Here is a 14,094-nt window from a genome sequence, read left to right on the forward strand (position 1 = left end):
GGTGTTCAGCTATGCCACAAGAGGCAAGTTAGCAGACAATTTCTGTTAGTAACTATGCTACACAAGAGCCTGATCTTCTGTGGTTATAAGCTCCCTCCTCTCCAGCTGAAGCCAAGGTACTGAGGATGCTGCCCACTGTACAGAATTGGGCCCTAGACACCATATGATTGGGAAGAACTTGGGAATTAACCAAGTTCTAGAGTGCAGTGAAAATGTGTATTGTTGGAAAGAAAAAAAGCCCCAAAACAAGCTAATTACATGCAGAAATAGCTTTAATAAGTCACATTGCTGTAAAATATCACTAGCTGCATAACAATACACAAATTTAATTTTTATTATGAAACAAGCATGTCTTTGGTAAGCCAGTCAATCTCTCCTGTGGTACATACATATCTGAAAAAAGATGTTTCTGTTTCTTAGTAATAAGACACCCCAGCATTGTGAAAGATTTGCTGTGTTCAATATATTTCTGAAAACATTTTCCCTTAAAGTACACACTCTAGGCAAAACAGGCTAACACAATCTGAGAACATTTAAAAACCAATATATACTCAGGGATAACAAAGATGATTTCTACCTCTAATAAATTTCAGTACTTTGATCTCAAGTTGAAAACTTGTTTTTGAAAACTTTTTTGTTCAAAGCCTGTGCCACTATGTAATGGCTAACATTGGACATTCCATTTGCTTAAAGACACATTAAAAAAAAATCTTTGTCTTCAAAGTCAATGATTAAAATGACTCAATTGAGTTATCAGAGAGAGAAACTATGAGCCTTAGGATATTTATTTTTCTTGGAGTTTTAGCAAATGCCCATGAGCAGACGGTTTTCACTGTACATGAGACTATTCTGTGAAAGTCCATGCTCTTATTACATCATGCAGTGATGTGAGTCCAGCAATTCAAGGTATACTCACATAACCGAACACTTCCCTTTCAGTTTATCCTTCTTTTTCTGCTGCTTGGATTTCTTCCCATCCACCTGGAGACTGACAGTTCTTCTCTTCTCCAGATTCAAGAGTTCTTGGAAGAGCTCCTGTACATTGTAGTTCATTTTAGCTGATGTCTCCATGAAGGAACACTTCCACTTGCTAGCTAAGGCTTCCCCTTCACTGGCATCCAGTTCCCTCTGGGTCTCATCACTCTTGTTACCAACCAACATTATTGGAATCTTTTGAATGTCCCCTTTGATCTGACAAATCTGGTCATAGATCGGATTAAGCTCTTCCATGGACTGCCTGCTGGTGACAGAGTACACCAAGATGAAAGCATGACCTTTGGAGATAGACAGCCTCTGCATCGCAGGGAACTGATGGCTGCCAGTGGTGTCTGTAATCTGAAGGGTGCAGATGTTTTTATCACAGCTGATCACCTGTCTGTAAGTGTCCTCAATGGTAGGGATGTAGGTTTCCCGGAAAGTTCCCCTTACAAACCGAAGGACCAAGGAGCTTTTACCAACCCCTGCAGCTCCAAACACAACCACCCTGTAATCGTTGCTTTGTTCTGGCATGTTTGCTCTGATATGGTTCAAGAAGTGAGGAAGGTCTGAATTTCAAGAAGTGAGGAAGATCTGAATTGCAAATGCCCAGGTTGATGGAGCTTACATGCCTGGATGCAGAGATGGCCTGCAGAGAAGAAAAACAAAGGAACGAACAAACAAACAAAAGAACCCTCATCATTCACAGTACACAAAAGGTTTTGCTAGGCTGATAAATACAACCCCTCCTCCCATCCTTCATCGCTCTGCTGTGTTACGAATCCAAACCAAATCCCTCAGGCACACATCTCTTACACAGCATTACATTGAAAGTGAAAACTAATTCACCTGTGGCCACCAGCACCAATATCCGGAGAAACTAGATTAAAATCAGGCATCAGAGCTGAGATGAGGCAGCTTCTCTCATTAAAGTTCTCCTGCGCCCAAGCAACGGAGCCCGCAGCACTTCGCTCCCTGCAGCTGGTTCAGAGGCTCTCTGCTCAGCAAACGCCTGGCATCCTCCTCTGCCTACATCAATCCCAGTGCCAGGCTCCCTCGCTTCCCACCTTTCATCGGATGCTCATCCCAGAGAAGAGGGGTAGGGGTGGGGAGGGGGTAATGTTTCTCTAGTTTTTGTGCACACTCCCACGCTGGCTCTCTCCCGGTGCAACAGGCAGCACAGCCTGGGTGTCACTAAAGTTGCATCCCCTCTAATGAGGAATCTAAATTAATGCACTGGGCTGTGATACTTCTGCTGCTGGTACAATCAGTGAGGCATGTGAGCCACACAGGGTCAGCTATAACCAGGAAAGACTGCACCATCAGTCCCCTTCAGAAAAAGGGGTTAGGTGGCTCTTCCTGGATCCTGATGATTTTTGCATCCAATCCCCCTCAACTGGACCATTAGACTAACTCCCCCCCAAAAAATTTTCCCCTAAAAGCCTGGACCCCATACATCCTGCTGGCACAACAGACTCCCAAAGCCCAGATCCAGTACCTGGACTCTGCTGGATCCAGCCACATTTTGGTTCCTACCTTCAAATTCTCCTGCAGAAATAGAGAACAAGGATGGATGAACCTCTTACACCAGAAACAAAATCCAGAGTCTGATACACAGAAACAGTAGGACAGATGCCCAGAGCTGGCACCTGGTTCTTGTTAGATCATGCCAATTTTTGCCCACAGCCTTGAAAAATTCCACTGGCCAAGTATATCAGCAGAACTCGTGTGGGTCTTATGCTATGCTATTAAAAGAAAATAAACAAACCCTTCACCAAGTACCTAATCAAACCACCAAGCCTTGTTGTTTCCCAGCTTAGGCTCTGGTGCTTTCATTTTGTCACTGATAAGGAAAGGATGCCCTATTTAGCTAGGGGACAGGGCTTGGTGGAGTTCTGTATTTCACAACGTGCATCGCTGGGACATCACAGATTGGGGGATGTTTTCAACATACTGTTGAAACAGCAACAACCTCAAATCTATGTATTCTCAATAGAGTGCTGGAAACAATGTTCTGAAGAGTTGTGAAATGTGCATCTCTACCTTTTTGGCAATGCTGTTCCACTAGAATAGGTATAAATCCAGTTTGTGGGTGATGTAGAAGATGCATGTATAGGAAGTGTAAGTAGAAAGACTGGGGAGCATGCAGCCAAACTTCATCCAGATTTAGAAAGACAATGGTGCCAAATTAGAGAATTGCAGATTTCTGGATGTTGGGGAATCTTGGGAGGAATAGTAAAAACAACACCTGCTCTCAGTTTTGATGGTACAACATCTGGATTTTTAGCCAACAGTTGACAGGATATGGCTGGATCCCTGGATCTAAGATTTTGCATCAGAGTCTGGATTTGTTAAAGGTTCAGAAGAAGCAGTGATGAATGTTCCCTACTTACATAGTAGATTTTGAGGGACTGAGGCCCAAAATCGGCAGGATCCTGATGGGCTTTGCAGATCAGTTGGGTCGGATGTGTCCTGGCTGGGGTGTTTTAGTAGCAATAGGATAGTAACTATTTGGGTAATATATTTGGGGGTGTGGCTGCAAATGTCAACAAGCCCTAGCCAGCTCCATCTTTCAGTCAGTTACCCGCCACATGCACCACTATCACCTCAACCTACAACAGCAGAGCAGACACAACCAGTGCTCCCAGCTCCAGACTGGCAGCTTCTTCCCCTGCAAGTCATGCTGGTACTGTTCAGCTACCGAGCTCCATATGCGGGAGAAAGTGGTAGCTTCAGACCCTCCCAAAGCTGGGAGGCAGCAAGCAACAGCACCACTGCTGGCTTTTTGATGAGTAATAAGGTTATTGCAGCGCAGCTGAAGACAGCACAGGGCTTTAGCAACAGTCAATGAAAGCAGCTCCCTCTCCCCATCCGAGCCTCAGCACAGAATAAACATGTATATGAATATTTACCTCATTCTTTTGCTCTTCCAAAAACCTGCCTTCTGTGGGGGCAGCCCACATCCATAGGCAGCCTGGTGTGGAACTGGCACTCAATGGAAATACAAATTCCACTGTTGTATTTGTACCCGATGGAAAGCAGAGGCTGGGAAGCACCACTGCACAGAGGGAGAGGGCGGGCTTGGCTCCCCTGTGCAGCAGCCCTAAAGTCAGGCTCCAGATCTGCCCTTGCTGGGAGCCCTACTCTGCCCTGGCACAGGGCTACTTTGGTACACCTGCCTGGGGGCTGCCTGGCTGTATTTCCAAAGCGACAGGCCCATGTAGACTCAGCCCTGCATGCAGTCACCCTGTATTTCATTCAGTTTTTCCAGGAGTGGAACATCCCATTCATGCTGCTGGAGTGGAATAATAATGGTTAAAGGAGCCGAGTCTTCCGCTGGAGGGTTATTATCTTGTCTGCGGGAAAGAGCTGGGGCTACTTAGAGCACTTTTCAAAAGCCAAACAAGGTGTTTGGTGCTAGAAGGAGAAGCTCTGTATAAGGCAAATGCTAACAGGGCTTTGCTAGGCTCAAGCCCAGTATTTTGATATGAAGTGTTTCTTGGCCAGATCCAAAACCAATATTGTTATTAATTTCTTATGTGCACCCAAATATTTGCCCAGTAGCTGTTAGATTGGGGACAATTTTTCTTCACAGCTTTTACTGACCTTAGAGGGGAGGGGGAAATCAGGGCACTTCTTAGGAAGTAAAAATCAATTTTTAAAAATGCAGTCCATGGAGGAATTATAGGAATATGTAGGACACTGCTAAATGAGAGCGCGTCACTCAGCAGTCCCCCTGCCCCAGTGAACTGAATTCACTTGCTGTTAGGAATGGAGATACCCTCTTCTTTGGGGAGGGGGCGGCAGCGTGCTTCTTGGGCCACTAAGTAATGTTCAGCCAGAAACTTCGGGACATTCTGCTCAGAGATGTTGTTCAGGACAAGTAGTCTGGGACTCTCTCTAGTAGATCAGCATTTTGGGCTAGATCCCCCAAGGGTATTTAGGCTCAGAACTGGAATGCCCAGCCACCCTTTGGAAATCAAACCCCCAGGTTCTTAGACAATACATGGAAGAAAGCACCTAAGAATGGGATCTGCAAAAGCCAGAACACTCAGGCTATGTCTACACTCGCGGCCTCTTGCGTGAGTAATATGCACATGAGGCTAAGTGTGGAATATTGCCGAGCCTCATTTGCATACCTAATGAGCTACCATTTTTTCAGAAGAGGCTCTTGCGCAAGAAGGAGCGTCTATACTGCCCCCTCTTGCGCAATGTTGTTACACCTATTACTTTTCAGGAAGAACGGCATTGCGCAAGAGGGTTTTTCTTGTGCAAGAAGGGGCAGTGTAGACACTCCTTCTTGAGCAAGAGCCTCTTCTGAAAAAATGGTGTCTCATTGGGTATGCTAATGAGGCTCGGCAATATTCCACGCTTGGCCTCATTTGCATATTACTCACGCAAGAAGCCGCGAGTGTAGACATAGGCTGTGTGGGATGCCACCTAACTCAGCCAGTAAGAAAAGCCAATGAGATAGGTGAGGCCTAAGCCACACTCCTCTTATTTTGTACAAAAAAGAAAAAAAAAATCAAGGAGGAGGACCCGCCCATGATATCTAGAGCACTGTGGGTCCTAATCTACGCTAGGGTGTGATTTCAAAACAACAAGCAGAGAGTCCACACTACCAACTCCATTATTTTGAAATAAGGGGCCGGTTATTTCGAAATAAGCTTATTCCCCAATGAAAGCAGGAGTTATTTCAAAAGAGTTATTTCAGGAGTTGTTTCAAATTTCGTTATTTTGAAATAATTTCCTAGTGTAGACATGCCCAGGGAGACCCAGTTTCCAATCCCCACCTTGCCTGATACCTCATTGATGAGAGATGCTCTGCAAGTGGGCTAACCAGTGATCTGGAGAGGGTGTTCTCAAGCTGTCTTGTTGAAGTCTTTCCACTTTGTATGGCATACTTACCCACTAAGGTATAGAAATTCACCCTCCAGCCCAAAGTCTAGAATTTCATACAAAGTGGAACTGCTTCAACTGGAGAGATGGAAAATCCCAGCCCTGAGTATCCTATAATCCAGCAACTTGGGCACTCAGAAGGGACCTGCGACACTGAAGATCAAGTTCCTGCTTCAAATCAGGCATGGGGACTTGAGCCTCAGTCTCCTACATGCTGGGTGAATCTTCTAGCAATGGGGGATGTGCACATTAGACATGTTCAAAACACACCTTTCAGAGCGGGCCCTGCCCCACATGCTGAATAGGTGCCTAATTTATGAAGTCCCATGGGGCTTAGACATGAGCTCATTGCTGAGTTGCTCAGCATCATCAGGAAAAGTATGCACCTTAAGGATTTTCTTGGCAGAAACTTAGGTTCCTATAGGGTTAGGCAGCAAGTAAGCAGGGAATCTATGTTTTGGATTTAGGCACCTAAAATAGCAGTTAGGCACCCAATTCCCTTTGTGCTGCTAGCCCTTTGTCTGATGTTCACGGTCCCGCTTTATTGAGATATAGGTCATGAGGTGGGCACATCTCTACAAGTTGCAGATGTAGGCAACACAGGGGCTTATGCTGCTTCATTCCAAAAAGCAAGTTATAACATTCGCAGGGATTGTGAAAAGGCACATTATATAGCCTGGGCTTTCTATCATAGCATGCTAATGTTGGATGGGTTATTAAAAGCATAGTGACTAAAATGAGAAAGCACTTTGCCCTGCAAATTATTCTAGTGTGTGTAATAACACTGAAGTTCTGAATTGCTGCAGGTCTGGCAGTTACTTTTTATTAGATATTCAGCTGCCCTTTGAACTGTTTTTACTTTCTTACATTGTCTCAGTGTATGGAATGTAACTGGAGGCATGGCAGTCCCAGGATATTAGACAAAGTGAGTGAAGTAATATCTTTTATTAGATCAGCTTGTTGGGGAGAGAGATGCTTTCAAGTCATACACATTCACCAATAGAAGTAAAGCCAATCAAAGATATTGCCTCACCCACCGTGACTGTCACTTAGGGCAGTTGTAAAAATGTACTACAAATGAATAGGATATCCAGTTCTCACCGGAGAGACTGACACAGAGATGCCAAGAGTGAGGAATACATTCTTTTTGGTGGTTCACCTATCAAAACTCATTGATTCATAACACGTGAAAAATGGTTACGGTCTGGTTACAGTTCTGCACCCTCCCCCCCAAAAAAACCCCAAAACAAACAAACAAAACCACACACACCAATTGTAAGCCACCAATCGATTTCAATAGGAGCACTGCTACGGCTATTCAGAGATCTTTGCTGAGAATAGAACACATGCTTAACATTAACAATGTTTACCGAATGGGGAGACAGATCAGTGCATGTTGCCCTGTTCATGCTCGGAGGGAAAAAAGGGACCTTTCTCCACAGCAGTTTCATCCCGGTAAGAAGTTACAACTCATGCCCAGCCAGGACTCAGAAGGGCAGAGAAAGACTCGCTTTCTTCTGGGCCAATATAGCTGTATTTCACTGCAGTTACTGAAAGCAACAGTTATCCCCCAAACAAGAACTCAGTCAAACCAGTCAAGAGGTAATTTAGTTGGTTGGTTTGGTTCTTTTACGGTCTTATTCTGAAGAGCAGTAAAGGATCGAGATTGACACAAAGCTCAGAGTTTAGGTAGACTCTGGTGGCTTGCAATTTGCAAGCAGGAGCAAGCCCATCTAACTAGGTGACCATATTTCCCCATGCCAAATATGAGACACCAAGCGCGGAGGCTGCTGGCATTTTGGGCTTAGGGCTTTAGCCCTGCAAGGGGGAGAGGGGGCGCTTGGGGATTCAGCCCTGCAGCGGGGGGGAGGGGAGGGAGAACAGCTGGCACTGGGTCTTCAGTGGCTGAAGCCTGGAGTTCTGGCATCTCGGCCCCACCCCGTTGCAGGAGAAATACGGGATAATGTGCTCATTTAAAAAAAAAGTTGGGGCACTGGAAACAGCCGTTAAATACAGAACTGACCTGGTAAAAATGGGATGGATGGTCACCCTACATCTAACTCCTTTGCTATCTCCCTTCGGCTGATATACAGTTTCCACACCAAGACAATCAAGGGGGCTGCTGTCAAGCAGGTAGCTCCTCATCAGCTCTGCTGTCTTATTAGGAGAGCTCAGGTGTTCTTACAGTCCCAGCCTTGCTGCCTGAGACAGGGTGATTTAACCTCCTGTTACCTGGGCAGGATCAGCTTTCCAGCCCAGTCACATGCAGCTGTGCTAATCTTGGTTATAAAAAGGCCTTTCTGAGCACTTCTTTATAGTAACAAATAACAGTGGGGGAGGATTTTCCTATATTTAGAATATATCTCACATTTGTATTTAAAAAGCAGACAAATTAATTGCATGTCTTCTTCTTGACTATTTGCTAAAATCTGAGCATGAATTGTATGGGGCAGGTGTATGACTGCTTTATCTAAAAATAGGATTCCTATGTTAGCATCTATTGTATTGTCCCCAGTGAATGGAGGTTGTTTCTATAGAACTATTCCAATTCAACAGTCTTCTTTTCTCGTGCATGTAAAAGAAAGGAAATTCCTAATTTTGTTTCAGGCTCAATTTTAATACAGATTTTTACTTATTTAGGTTAGCAAAAGGGCCTATCAAAGCACCAGGTCACAGGTTCTAAAAAGCCAACACTACACTTTCATATTGTTCATGGAGACATTGCCTGTCGCATCAATGGAAACTGCATGCAGGTAGCTGAGTACCGGTGATAGTTCGGAGGATAGAAAGGAATTGCCACAGACTGTTTTATAACTGACATGTATCATTTGCCATTAATGCCCCACATGGGACTGCAGCATGGCCAGTCCCCAGGGAAGGAGACAAAGAAGAGGTGTCGCTATGTAAAAAGTTGCTGTTTAGCAAGGGCAAACATTTCATTACGAGAATCAGAGGCGTCAGCAAGAGAAATGGAGGCAGGGGCCCCTGGTTTCCTGGAAGTATCTGGACCAAACCAGAAGATTCACAAGATGGGGAGGTGAGTGGCTAGATTAAATGGGGATTGTGTCCAGAAGTTGGTTGTTAGGCCTAGGTCTGCAACTCTCTGATACTGTCTATGTGTAAAGCATAAGTGTGTTTAAGAAGTTCCTTTGCAAAGTCTGTGTTCCTTGCTTTAACTGTACTGTGGTTTCCCAATAAACCAGAGTGCATGCGAGGGTAGAGCATTGAAGGGAGTGTGCATAAACTGGGCAACACAGAAGGGCCGAGACACTGGTGGAAAGGTAACTGGTTGGATGGCAAGAGCCTGCTACCAAGACACGAGGCTAGAGAATGTGCAGAACTAGGAGCAGCATTTGGCCTCTACCCAGGCCGAGAGAGTTGAGGAGCACCTGATTCCAAAGCTTAGGTCGGACACTGCAGACTGGTGATCACCCACAAACATATTAACCCCAATTTTCAAACCATTTTTTATCCAAACTTTGTGGTTCCCATCCTCGTGGGAGTAATGTTACTAGACTTTTGACTTTGGCTGCGCCAGTGTCTGTTGCCACCTCTTGCAGCAGGTATGTGTGCACATGCCTGTTGGGGGTAAAGGAGGCAATTCCTCTGGAGTCCAGCAATTCAGAAGGGCCTGGGGCTCCTAGCAGCCACTGGATACCAGAAGTGACAGTGGTAGGAGCCTCACACAGCTTGCTCCGGGTAGCACTGAGAGCTGGGAGAAGCTAGCCTCCAGCCTTACCTCTTCTGCCCAAAGACCTTCCCTTCCCAGGGTACAAAGCCAGCCACTCCCTATGCCCAGGGACCTGGCAATTCTGTCTGCCCCTCTGTGTGGCTGTGTCTACACTGGCCACTTATTCCGGAAAATCAGCTGCTTTTCCGGAATAACTTGCCAGCTGTCTACACTGGCCCCTTGAATTTCCGGAAAAGCACTGACGATCTACTGTAAAATCATCAGTGCTTTTCCGGAAAAACTGTGCTGCTCCTGTTCGGGCAAAAGTCCTTTTCTGGAACAGTTTTCCGGAAAAGGGCCAGTGTAGACAGCACAGATTTCTTTTCCGCAAAAAAGCCCCGATCGCGAAAATGACGATCGGGGCTTTTTTGCAGAAGAGTGCGTCTACATTGGCATGGACGCTTTTCCGGAAAAAAGTGCTTTTGCGGAAAAGCGTCCTGCCAGTGTAGACGCGCTTTTTCCGGAAATACTTATAACGGAAAACTGTTCCATTTTAAGCATTTCCGGAAAAGGGTGCCAGTGTAGACGTAGCCTGCATGTCTATCTAACCCATACTGGAGGTTGGCGGGCCTAAATCTGGTAGGCTGCAGTTTGTTTCTGGTGGGGTTGCCCTGTGGATTAGAGCAGTCTGAAGGAAATGTGAGTGCTGGTAGTGCAGTGGGTACTACTAAAGCCCATCGTTAATACTTTACTGTGAGGTAGCAATTTTTTATTCACACACCTCAAAGCACTTTGCAAAGGAAAGGAAGAGCCCTTATCCCTTGCACAGCAGGAGAAACTGAAGCACTGAGAAGGGATGTGACTTGCCTCATGTCACACAACAGATCAATGGCAGAGTTGGACTTGAGCCCAAGTCTCCTGAGTCTCTGGCCATGGGAAAATAAAGCCCCTTCATCAGAGAAGAGGAAGCCTAGAATGCCTGACACAAGCGTCCAAGTACGTTACTGCTTTGCACACCAAGGGTGGGATCTGCTGCCAAAGAGGCAGTACATATGCAGCGTATATGCTGAACTGATTGGCTCCTTTGGAGCCGCTACTCAGTCTGACCCTTGAACTGTCAATGAACGTTTTTCTTTAATGTTGTAGCCAGTTATTTATATCTGAGGTGTCACTTTAGAAATCAACCAAATAGTGTGTTTCCAGAAGTCTGCCAGGGCAGTAGGATCAGGCACCATAAACAACTGATCACAGCTTGACTTTCCATTTCTCACCTCCCCCAAGCTACACAAATGGCCCATACTTCTCTCTGACATCACACCAGTAAGTGGCTGGATTTCTCCCACTTCTAAAATGCATCTCCCAGCACCTCTTGTCTAGATCTAGCTTCGATCATCAGCTCTCCAAGGAAGGGGCTCTCTTAACACGTGTCTCATGCATCACGGAGTCCACTAATGGTGCTTAACAGATAGTGACTTCTATCAGCAGTTGGTGGACAGGAGGTTAAATAAACTGTGGTTTAAAAAGGGACAGTTATTACTTATTTACAATCTAGTCTTATAATAGACACATTATTGAGCACCAGCACAGTCTGACAGCTGGTACAAGTACACCCTCTGATGAATTGGGGAGAAGGCAACAATCTTTGGTTTACCTGATACAGCAGCTCCTTGTAGACAAGGTTCCTAGTTGCAGAAAATGTTGAACATGCTCACAAATCCCTCTACCACTTGCAGGACTCTGCTAGTTAGTTAAAGCTAAAAGCGAAGTCCCCATGCCAACTCCAGCCTATGAACTGTTGGCAAAATGTTCTAGAGTGGGGTGGGCTGCCCTTTTTAAGGCATGTGGAGCCATAAAGCCGCAAGCCCTGGTCTAAGGACAGGCCCAGCAGGCATGTATTGGGAATCAGTGGACCCAGCTAAGCGACAGCAGCAATGATTGGCTTGGATTACCAGCTGTAAGATATAAGAGAGGACCCAGCCCTGTAAGTGAGAAACTGCTTTGTAAGCAATAGAAGGTTATGAAAAGGTCAGACAGACCAGCTGGCATGTGAGACCCCCTGAAAATAATGGAGGGCTGCAATCTATGAGCAACGAGACGGTAGATAACCCAGTAGTATCACTGCACTGCACTGATTAGTATCACTGCATGAAACCTTATGCCCTAATAAATCTGTTAGTCTCTAAGGTGCCACAGGACTTCTCATTGTTATTCCAGATCAAAACATTCACATTTAGGGGGAGGAGAATTGGCTTTTATGTAGGAGAAGAATAAAGAGCTTGTGTTGAAGGCCAAACTGAGTTGGGTATGGCTAATTGTAGCATCCCCTGCTGGTGGACAGATTTACCAGCTTCTGGGTGCTATTCCTGGCAGCATAAAGCTACAGCTCTGAGTAAGAGAGGATTCCCCCAGTACAAGGGTTGCTAAGGGTAAGTGTAAGCCTCATCCCTGAAGATCACCTTTCAAGCTCTGACATGAGGGATGTTGTAATAAATGGACCTGTACGTTTACCCTAACTGTGAGCTCAATTGTGAAAAGTGAGTGTAGTTCATTAAATGTCACAATAACCTATAACTATCTTTTTGATGGGAAAAGATGCAAAAGGGAGACAAAACAGAAGGATAGTCCAAACAAAAAGACCTATTGATATAATGGTCATGTTGCTGTGAGCGTGTTACTATTTATCCAACAAATGCATCTTTCCAACTTGTACTGAGCTGTGAAGAGAACATTTCCCAGACCTAAACATTTCTCAGAACATTTCTGTGTAGCTCACAAGCCTGTCTTTCTCCCCAACAAAATATGGTCCAATAAGATATTTTTACCTATCTTGTCTCTTTAATATCCTGTGATCAACATAGCTGTGATTACACTGCAAGTGGAAACATAACACGCGTAAAGAGAGTGATTTTCAAAAAAAAAAAGATTATTGCAATAAAGAGCAGTCTGGCTACCTACCCATCTAAGGAGCTTGCAGAATAATTAGAACCACCAGGATAGTAGATTCAGATAGTTGCTCACAGCTGAACGAGCATAAGAGGTTAAGGAGAGAGAGATCTATCTGCTACAGAAATCCCCTTCAAACGGTGATAAGTTTCTATGCTATGGTGAAAGACATTTGACTTCAGTCCTGCTTGAGACAGGAAGACTATTGTTAATGCATTGAAGTTGTATAGAACACAGATGTTTTAATGCTGCAGAAGAGCAAGAGGGGTCTAACTTTTAAAATAGATAGCTTTGGTTGTCTGAGTCTCCCTGATGGAATAATTCGGTTCAACAAGTGTAGGGCAGGCTTCTATGAAAGACGTCCTTTGAGAGAGATTTTCAGGGTAGTGGGTGAAAAATGAGGCTTTGGGAATCCAATCTCTTTATGATTAAAAGGTGGAGCCCCCTAAGCCAGGATGTGTCCTGTTGCAGATATAACATGCATTAGAGCTAATATTTTTCTTGGCACAATGTGAGTTGTGTGCACATCAGTGAGAAGAGAATTTGGCTCCAGTGTGTGCCATGTTCCAGCAGTCACGGCTGGACTCCATTTTCATCACTGGGGGTGGCATCCTAACTCCTGTGTTGTGCCTGGTTGAGATAAAAGACAGTCTCAGTGTCAGGCCAAGTCATTGCTGAGGTTTTTAACAAGGATTATTCTTGTGCCTGTTTCTCAGCAGCATTCCCCACCAAGGTGTCCTCGCCTTCTTTGATAGCCTTCCCGGCTTTCTCATTACTGCTCAAAGGACTAGCAACCACCTGCTGAGTTTATAAACCTGTACTCAGCAAACTACACGCAGAACAGAAACCACCAAGGCTACGTCTACATTGGCAAGATTTTGCACAAAAACTTGCCGCCTGTCTACACTGGCTGCGAGTTCTTGCACAAGAACACTGACGTTCTAATGTATGAAATCAGTGCTTCTTGCGCAAGAACTAGGACACTCCCACTCAGGAGAAAGCCCTCTTGTGCAAGTGTTCTTGTGCAAGAGGCCAGTGTAGACAGTCAACATGAATTTCTTGCGCAAGAAAGCCTGATGGCTAAAATAGCCATCAGAGCTTTCTTGCTCAAGAGAGCATCTACACTGGCACGGATGCTTTTGCGCAAAAGCACATGCTAGTGTAGACACTTTCTTCCGCAAATACTTTAACATAAAAACTCTTGTGTTAAAAGTATTTGCGCAAAATCTTGCTAATGTAGACGTAGCCCATCAGTCATGGAGGCCCACCTTTTAAATGTAACTACAGACAGAATAGTGGGACAGGTTACCTGACACATCCAAAGAGAGACGAATCAGATGGTATGTGCAATGCATCCCAGAATACGAAAGGAATTAGCTACCTTCAGTAAGAATTGTCTGAAATTCTGTCATTTGGCAACATCTGTCGTCTGGCATCCAAGTCTCAGTTTAAAGCAATGAAAGCTATGCTCTATAAGGCTACCCTTGCGGCTTCTTGAGCAAGAAATATGCAAATGAGGCTAAGCGTAGAATATTGCCAAGCCTCATTTGCATTCCTAACGAGCTGCCATTTTTGCAGAAGAGGCTCTTGTGCCAGAAGGAGCTGTC

The 14,094-nt window shown here is 45.0% G+C and overlaps 1 protein-coding gene across 3 annotated transcripts; it reads right to left on the reverse strand.

The window, feature by feature from the left end:
* Positions 1–254: 254 nt before the first annotated feature.
* DIRAS3 (DIRAS family GTPase 3) lies at positions 255–11,430 on the reverse strand. 3 transcript variants are annotated; one of them, XM_075936214.2, is made up of 3 exons: positions 11,196–11,430; positions 2,474–2,523; positions 255–1,624 (listed from the first exon to the last, which is right to left on the reverse strand). In XM_075936214.2, exon 3 carries the CDS (start codon positions 1,507–1,509, stop codon positions 913–915), a length of 597 nt encoding a protein of 198 aa, XP_075792329.1. In that variant the 5' UTR covers positions 1,510–1,624; positions 2,474–2,523; positions 11,196–11,430; the 3' UTR covers positions 255–912. The 3 variants fall into 3 exon arrangements, with proteins under 3 accessions (XP_075792329.1, XP_075792330.1, XP_006125065.1); XM_075936215.2 differs by lacking the exon at positions 2,474–2,523; XM_006125003.5 differs by lacking the exons at positions 2,474–2,523; positions 11,196–11,430 and adding an exon at positions 3,888–3,998.
* Between the last annotated feature and the right edge of the window lie 2,664 nt (positions 11,431–14,094).

This window comes from Pelodiscus sinensis, chromosome 9 (genome assembly GCF_052426305.1).
Source record: "Pelodiscus sinensis isolate ZL-2025 chromosome 9, ASM5242630v1, whole genome shotgun sequence".
NCBI classification, from domain to species: domain Eukaryota; kingdom Metazoa; phylum Chordata; order Testudines; family Trionychidae; genus Pelodiscus; species Pelodiscus sinensis.

Excerpts from the sequence above, each read along its gene's own strand:
- DIRAS3 (XM_075936215.2), bottom strand. The coding sequence starts at position 1,509 with ATGCCAGAACAAAGCAACGATTACAGGGTGGTTGTGTTTGGAGCTGCA.